The sequence below is a fragment of the Musa acuminata genome, chromosome BXJ3-5, assembly GCF_036884655.1.
Source record: "Musa acuminata AAA Group cultivar baxijiao chromosome BXJ3-5, Cavendish_Baxijiao_AAA, whole genome shotgun sequence".
In the NCBI taxonomy this organism is placed as follows: Eukaryota; Viridiplantae; Streptophyta; class Magnoliopsida; order Zingiberales; family Musaceae; genus Musa; species Musa acuminata.
The window spans coordinates 27,552,501-27,561,530 of NC_088353.1; the positions used below are offsets into that span (position 1 = coordinate 27,552,501).

At 36.3% G+C, this 9,030-nt stretch overlaps 1 protein-coding gene across 2 annotated transcripts; it reads right to left on the bottom strand.

The window, feature by feature from the left end:
- Nucleotides 1-1,621: 1,621 nt before the first annotated feature.
- LOC135583959 (TOM1-like protein 4) lies at nucleotides 1,622-8,333 on the bottom strand. Of its 2 annotated transcripts, XM_065152839.1 has the most exons (10): nucleotides 8,003-8,333; nucleotides 7,616-7,733; nucleotides 6,647-6,725; nucleotides 5,749-5,847; nucleotides 5,531-5,644; nucleotides 4,689-4,834; nucleotides 4,413-4,494; nucleotides 3,542-3,627; nucleotides 3,265-3,453; nucleotides 1,622-2,484 (listed from the first exon to the last, which is right to left on the bottom strand). In XM_065152839.1, exons 2-10 carry the CDS (start codon nucleotides 7,720-7,722, stop codon nucleotides 1,839-1,841), a joined length of 1,548 nt encoding a protein of 515 aa, XP_065008911.1. In that variant the 5' UTR covers nucleotides 7,723-7,733; nucleotides 8,003-8,333; the 3' UTR covers nucleotides 1,622-1,838. The 2 variants fall into 2 exon arrangements, with proteins under 2 accessions (XP_065008911.1, XP_065008912.1); XM_065152840.1 differs by lacking the exon at nucleotides 5,749-5,847.
- Between the last annotated feature and the right edge of the window lie 697 nt (nucleotides 8,334-9,030).

Consider the following 9,030-nt stretch of genomic DNA (forward strand, 5'->3'; position numbering starts at 1 on the left):
GACTTCCGTCGAACTCTTGAACTCGCAACAAATCCTTCGCGCTTGACTCCGACACTTTGTTTCGCTTTATGTCTTCATCGTTATCATAGTTAATCTTACACAATTAAAACAAAACTTCGATCGAGACAATTAATCCTAAGCAATTAACCAAGTTGTCTGGCATGTCATTGGTCCCTCGACGCTTCGTCCGATTCTTCGGCGCATCGTCCTCGTCTGCAACCTATTGCCCAATCGGCTAGTTGACTCCGCAACTCCGATATCCTTGGCATAATACCCGCTCTTCTTGGCCCGATGCCCGAGTCCACGACCCGAAGCCTTCTGTCGATACGTCGACCGATCCACCGGCCCGACGTCCAATCTTCTGACATGTTCCTCCGGCACAACATGATGTTCCTGCTTTAATTGTCTCATCCTGATCGAAGCACCCTGCGTCACTCAAAACGCAGATTAAATCATAAATATATATCAAGTAGTTTCATCATCAAAATACGAGATTCTGTGTAGTCTCTTCGCACCCTTTGTTGGTGTGGTCTACTCGCACCGCCTCCTCATTGACCATGAGCAAATAAAGAGGGGGAGACGGTTAGTCCTCGTTTGTAGCCTCCATCGCTAGTCGTGGAGGCTACACCTCCATTACAAGTTTAGCAACATTTGGCGAGGGTCATTATGCCACCGTAGGTAGTCAGGTACGATGGAGAAGAGTTACCGACGAGGTGGAGGTGCAACTAGTGGCTAGGCGGAGGGCAATGGCCAACGGGATGATCATTTTGAAAAAATAATCATTCTTTTGAAAAATTTCAAACTTGGCAAGAAAATCTTAAATTTATAGGTTTTTTTAAAGAGTTCACCTTAAATATTCTCCATATTTTCACCATCATAATAAACTTTAGGGTATTAATTTAATATAATAGTCAACAAATGATGATTATATATATGATTGTGTGTGTGTGGATCAAGCTAGCTTTATGAACATCAACCTCGAGTTAGAAGCTTGTTATTAAGTGTCCATTTAGCACAGTGAATAATCACCAAAGTGCACTTCCATTAATTATATTTGACTCAAAACTTTTTTCTGTTTGATTTACCTAATGCGAATTGGAATTCTGAAAAATATATTTCTAATATTATATTAAGAGTATGAGCAGTAAACATTAACAAGTAGATTCAGAGTCCAAGTAGATACCTTTTCAATAAACAAACAAGGAAGTCAAGTTCTACGTCAAATGTCCAAAAGTCTTCTTGGGTGCGTGTTTCCACTTTAGTTGAAATAGACAGATCATTAATTAACCAATAACCACCAATCACTGTTTGGATCAAACCAACAAAGAGTTTTCAGAGTTGTAGCAGAGAACAAATACCAGTTTTTTACATTGGGCTCACTAAATCTCCGGAAGACCTAAATCCTCAACCCAGCACTTCAATGTCTCCAGAAATCAAGAATGAATCAATTGTACGTTTAACAGATATTTGTTCTTAATATCTCTCACTACATAAACTCATGACAAAAGGAATATGAGTTACATTTGGAGAAAATGTCCAGTTAGTCCATCACAAAATCATGCATAAATGACTAGCAATGGCACATGAATCTTTCTTGCAACTAATCAAATGAAGACCTTGATGGCATAAGTCACAATGTATAAACGAAGCAATATCTCTTCTAACATCGGATAACAAGTTTACTCTCCTCATCATATACACCACAGAATAACCAAACCAACTAAGAATCAAACACATAAATGTCTCCCGTTATTTTACTACAACTATGCCCTCCCCTAGCCTGATAAAAAGATTATAAACAACACAATGAAATGCACAAGACCTGACTGAGAAACCACTTAGCGTGTTCTATGACTGTTGGATGGTTTGGTTGGTGAAGATGATTTGGCCTTTGCAAAGTCAAACAAATCTTTGAAGAGTGCATCCTCAGGTTTCATTTGTCTGGTTGATGGTGACACGTTCTGCCCTTCCAAATGTTGTTGATCATGTTTTGGGCCCAAACTAGTATTTTCTTGATTAGAATAGAGGCTCCGGTTTTGATCTAACGATCCATTGAAAGATACACCAGAGTCACCACCAGATAAGCCATGCTTCTGCTGCTCAAAGAACTGCTGTCTTTGGCCATATTTTGATGGGGGAGGTGGTAATAAACAAGAAGGCTGATGTTCCCGAGGAACCTTTGGAAGTTGGTCTGTGCTGAATTTTGCTGCTTGAATAGGTTCATCATACCTGGGCAGTTCATCAGACTCCAAAGATGGAGCTGAAGCAGAAGGGATGACAGGTGATAAAGTAGCAGGTGGCACAGGTGGGTCAGCAGGAGCATCCAGTGCTTGTTCTGATCTGAAAACATCACCACTTGAATAGTTTACTCTGCTTGCGTCTGTGCTGATTGGCTTTGATGGCTGGGGTGGAGGAAGAAAAGGGCTTCGACTTTTGGCGGTAGAAGCTTTCCGACCATGTGCTGTTGCATTATCTCTTGAAGTCCTGGTGCAATGTCCAAAGATATTATGATCTGGTTAGTCATGCATATCCAGTTAAAGCAGATTTGCCAAGCAGGAATACAATTTTATAATAAATCATAGGCTACTATTTGTAAAATGGCACCCAATGTATCTGCTTATTTCAATAAAGAAGGATAGACCAATGCATGAGGCATTGGCTAATCCAGAGTCTGGAAGGATTAAAATGTAGTCTTACCGATGCAAACATGACCCAACCCTGATCACCCAAGTTGCAGATAAGAATACGGTAGTGAAAAGGTGTGCTCTCTTTGTTGATAAAAAATATCTAATATTTACCTAAAATAAACATGAAACAGAAAAAACAATGGTCACAGACCATGAACTATCAATTCTAATTCAGCACAGAAGCTTGGAAAAAGTTGGGCCACCATCTGAAAGTTGTATCATATGGTCAATCATATTTTGCATATCTGGAGAGAAGAGTATGTAGTGTATTTTCACCTCATGACATGTTTGAATATTGTACTTTAGTGACATTTTATGGTAGTCAACTATTTGTTACTGTTGCATACATAGTTGCCAATAGTTTTAAGAGGCTGAAAAATATTCCATTTTTGTTGCTACTCCACAACATGCTTATATAATTCCTAAAGACGAGACAAACCAACATTGTATATGGTAAGAGCAATTAGTGCAATAAACTTATTAACTTCTAAAACATTGGTTTTTTTTTTACAGCTTACAAAAATCTAAATTCAGAAAAGATAAGCAAAAGAAGGGAATGGACTCTCATGTACAGTACCTGAGAGATAGCTCGGAGAAATCATCCTCAAGCTGATCAGCCTCATAGATTACATTAACAAGAGGTACAGGTGAAGCAACTGGGGCCCTGACACTTGGAGCAGTTCCCTTCGACATATTATCATGTCGTTCAAGTACAAGCTGAATGTCATCATTCAGTGCCAGACCTTGAAAAAGCAGCTCTTCATCCCTATAATATTAAAGAAACATGAGTAAAGAATCAGTATATAAAATCTTGACTCAATGATGCTTCACTGCATACCAAAAATTGATCATACCCAGTACTATTCACGAGAAGCATGACATGCTTTTTATAAGAATGGCACTGTTCAACAAGGTCAACAATAACTTCTTGTCTTAAGTCCTGTCATACGAAGCACAATTAGCTATGATATGATAGAAGAAGTTTGATTCAAAGGGTTGTTGGCCTGTGATACCTGACTTCTGCGGTAACTTTTAAACAAAGGCAGAGTAAGTTGTCATGAGTACAATACAAGGCACTTCCAATCTACAACTTATTCAAACCTATCTATAATGTGTTATGAGCATCAGACATCTTCCTCATGTGATACTTTAAGAGCCAGGACTGATGCAGCACATAAATAGCAAGTTAAAAATAAGAAACAAAGCAAGCAATTAGAATTGCTTGAATTGCTATTGATGAATTGGCTTTTAAACTGCCTAAACCATTTGCAAGTCGTTGAATCCACAGCCATTCAAAATAATAAAGAGTTCTTGCCAAGATCATAGGAGTCTATTTCCAGAAATTCTCTGCCTGATGGATTCACGCAACATTACCAACTCCGTAAGTTCCCATAATGTCAATCAACACAGTGAGATACCATAAGCATCTACCACTCATTTGTCTCAGCATTTTCTTTTCAAATATTCATGACAACACAGTATGCCTCTTATTATTAAAGGTGAGACCATATTGTCTCTTATCATTAAAGGTGTGGCTTAATAGGAGGCCCTATATTATTCTAAATGAATAAATAGAACCAAGTTCCATAATTCTCAGGCTAATAAGTAGGAGGGAGTAATATCATCTCATAATTTGAACAAACATGAGACGGTTCAGTTGAGAGTATAAAAGATGTTTATATTGATCCTGAAATAATTTTCCGAAAAGCAATAAGTCAGTCCTACCTCTGGGTTCTTGGGATCCAATGCATTGAGCATCTCAGATAACACATCTGCTATTCCTCGAGCATTCTGGAGATCTTGCAAGCTGCATCAAGATCATCGGTTGCTACTAAAATGTGATTTTTACCAAAATACAACGAACTACGAAGAAGAAAAAAGAATAGCAACTACATATCAAGGTAAAAACATCAGCACTATAGCTACAACAATGCATGGAGGTTAAAACAGATAAAATTATTATTATTTGCATATGTAATAGATAAATCAAAAGCATGTAACCTGAAAGCAGAAACATCAGATTGAAGTGAAGATTCTAAAGCCATGTTTTCATATACTGATGTAGCAGGTTGATGTGGTACTGGGTGCGTTTGAGTAAAAATTGCTGCAGTGTTTTCTGTACGAGGTGGGAACTCAACTCCCATGGCCTGCCCACACAAAAGTACAGAATTATTCCAAAATCATTCTTTGATGAGACGCTAACTGCAGCTGTACATATGCAAGAAGCAAACACAAGATACACAAATCATACATAACACCAATATTTGCTAGAAAATGCATCCTCAGAACAAATTAAGAACAAAGAAATAACATGCTTCTGATTCTTAGAAAAAATAATACAGGCAAAAATGCTCATTTTTATGGCAAAAAACTAAGATACACAGAGCATGTGAATTTACAGACCTATTTACGTATATTTTAATTTTTTGCATCTTAGACAAGCACTGGAACTTGTATCATTGCATATAGATAAATAACACATCAACATGATGTCATGTAAGTGTTGTGGGCAAAATATAAATAAAGAAAACTGAAAAATTGTGATTATAATTGTTCCCTGATATTTTATTATACAAAGATAACAATCAGATATCACAATTTTGCCATCAAGAGAATTCAGAGCCTAAAAGTTATTAAAGTTCACTTGAAAGTTTCACCTGTAACTAAAAATTAATTCCATGAACTACCAAAGAAAAATAAACTAAAGAAAAGAAAAATTGCCATAAGAAACATAAACTAGAACAAATCACAGAACAATCATGAAGAACCTCAGGAACAATACACTGCCACAATAACTAGAACAACGATGAAGATAACCAGATGCAGGGAAAAAAAATGCATACCCTAAGTTCTTGGTATGCAGCATGATATTGGGTATATTTTCCTCCTGCTCCTCCAAAAGCTTCCTTCCATGTATCTATCAGCACTAATATCTTCTCTCTTACATTTAAATCTGGCTGAAAATACGATTCAAGAACAGGTGTCACACGATGATAACAAAGAACAAATATAAATATATCAAACACAATTGATAAGGTGTGTTATGAGAAGTGACACTTACTTTCTTCTTCACTATTTTAACCATTTCATGTAAAATATCCCGCTTGACAATTTGCTGGTGAACATTGTCTCCGCAATTTTTGCTTAGGGTTTCTAGCACCTAGTTTGAATTTTCCAGAACATAATATTATCATTGCAGACATACAAAACTAGCTAAAAGATAGATTTGTGAACTTTCTATGAGAAAACCAGCTAATAGTGGTATTTCGTAGAGTTTTGTTTACCACAAATCTCTAATTAATTGTTTGGGAAGCATGCCAAAATACCATGGACAACATTTATTTATATAAGCTTCATAATCTGTTTTACCATCTGTTCTTAGATGGATTAAACCATTGCATACAACAGAACATTTCTGGATAGACTTACTAGAGAAAAAAAAATGTTGACAATGTAGATAAGTTTCATATTTATATATATAATAACTAACAGCATTTAATCTTCCATGATGCAAATGTTGGTCTAAACTGTTTTCTGTAGATAACAACAGTCACAGTACCCTAGAGTATAGACAAAAAACTTGAGAAGCACTTGGGCCCTGTCATTCCATTGAAAGCAAATGAAGAAGAAAAATATTGATGCATTACTTATAAAGAAGACCAATATATTAGAAACAGAGAATTCGTTTTATCTCCAAAGAAGAAAATCATGTTAGCAAGTCATGGAATACCTAAAACATTATAACAGCACCTATAAGTTAATCTTTTCTAATGGTGTTTAGCCACATTTTTTTTAAATGATTAATGTTTTCTGTGAACAACATTCACATTTATATATACAAAGAGGTTTTCCTATTATTTTCGGTTTTTCAGTTTGTTTGGTTGATTCATGAAAAGCCTAAATTGATATGATAAAAATCATATATAACTTTAATTGGAGGAGAAACAGTATGTACTTACAAAAAGTGCCAGAAGTTGGATTTTAGGGTTCTTGCTTCCGAGGCGCTTCTTCAGTATTTTGAGTGCATCCATGCCCTGTCTGTTCATCAGAAAATAATTCATATAGAAAGCCTCCAATAAAGGACAACAGTAGTTTCTTTACTAGATGAACCAGATAACACTAACAGAATGATGACAATAGAACACATTGACATCAAAATTTTTCTAGCAAATTGGTTAAGCAGATAATGATTACCCTGTCAAACAGACAACTCACATTTCGGAAATAATCAGTGCCTCAATATTTGCATCTATGTAACAGTGAATATGATGATAAGGATATAGTCTTTCAAGATGAAAAATACCTTCAACAACTAGTTGAGACGCTAGAGTTACATCCTTAAGGAAAATAAAGTAGAATCCAGAATTTTGTTCTCGATGTATAAATTAGTGTTTAGTAGAATGTCAAGCGGCAAAGAGACACGTGCCTTTGTTGCTGCTCAAGGTGCACAATTTAAAGGGGATGCAACTTTAACAGAAATATATAGTCAAGTCTAGATTTGAAATAAGGTCGATGCATATTTTGTTAGAGATTGACTGCTTAGACGACAGCTATAACAAACAAACAGTTTATGAAAGACAAGGACGGGTCCATAAACTAATGCATTCAGCCTTCAATTACTTAGCCTGGCAAACAATCCCACATGCATAATAAAATGCTTGGTTATTCATAACATCTCCGGTAAATTCACAAGAGTGTCTTTGGACTTGTCGGAGCATACACATTGGGAGGAAAGAGGTGGGAGTCATGCTCAGAGTTCTATCCTTTAAGGTCACCAAAAAAGGAAAGAACAAGTAATTTTAACAAATTGCTCGTCCGTCTGATATATTACTCGGGACGAATATTCAAACTTTAAGCCCAAAAAAGAAACTTAAAACTAGATTTCTTAAAAGCACAACCACGAGGCAAGAACAAACCAAGAACCCTACCCAGGATCCATATTGATAATGTCGCACAACTCCATGTTGATCGCCCAGTCTGGACCGATCAACGCATCGCTCGTCGCCCGATCCGCAAACGCCGCAGCGGTAGCCATCGCAAACCGACCTGCAAATAGAACCAGGCAATCAATAGCCTAAACATCAAACCAACCCCAAATCAAAATCTAACACCCAAAAACCTCTCCCAGAACCCTCAAAATCATATTTTTCCCTAAAAACACAAATTTTCCCTTTAAAAAGGAAACACCAGATCGAATCAGCACCAAAAACCAGCGGAAAACCCAGAGATTCCCGGCATTCGGGGGGTCATCGGATCTTGAATACAGAAATCTTTTGAAGAAACAGAAAGGAGGATATCAAAGCTCAATGGTTTACCTCTACCGCAAAGAAAGAGAGGGAGAGAGGGGCAAAGACTTTCCTTGTCTCTTGTTGGATTCTTATCTTAGGGAGGACGAAAGAATTATGGACAGAGAAGGCAATGAGTCGTCGGGTTGGAGGCCGTTCGAAGAAATGCGAGAGAGAGAGAGAGAGAGAGAACGACGGAGAGGATGGCAGCGGAGATGGGCGGACATTGACTTCAATTCCTATGCGTGTTCTTCTGTTTCTCCTACCAGTCTTTGTGGTTACAGCAGTAGTTGTCAATGGATCCAACACCACACAAGAGCGGTCAAAAGGAGGAGGGCTGGTTTGAGCGACAAGTAGAGCCATCAACAAGCCTTCATAGGCTAAGTTTTAGGGTTTGCTAAGCCTCATTTAGATTTGATGTTGAAGTTTAATTCCCTCACGTCAACTCGGAGACGAAGAGGTTGTGATTGGAACGCGATTTCACCAGTATTTTAATATTTACGAGATGTTAATATAACTAAAAATGTAATTAATATATTTTTTAAAATGTACTTTTTTTATTTATTGATTATCAAACATTTAAAGCATTTTACAACTATATATATTCACCCAAATCTTCTTTTTTTTTTTCCAAATGCACATGAAAAATGTAAATATGATGTCTAAAATTTTAAGTAATAAACCCTATTTAGAATCAAATAAATAAATTATATTTTTCATTTAATTCAAATAAATGAATCAAACAACATGGTTTCATTCATTAAAAAATGACTGACTGGTTGATTTTATGGATACGCTCAAAATTTTGACTTCTTCACAAGATTCAAGTCTCATTCAGTCAACATTTCATCCTTCATGGTCATATATATATATATATATATACATACATATATATATATACATATATATATACACACATATATATATATATATATATATACACACATATACATATATATATATATATATATATATATATATATATATATATATTCCTTTATGCTAAGATTACCACTAATCTTAGCATACAGGAATCCGAAAACGTTGGTACAAGTCCC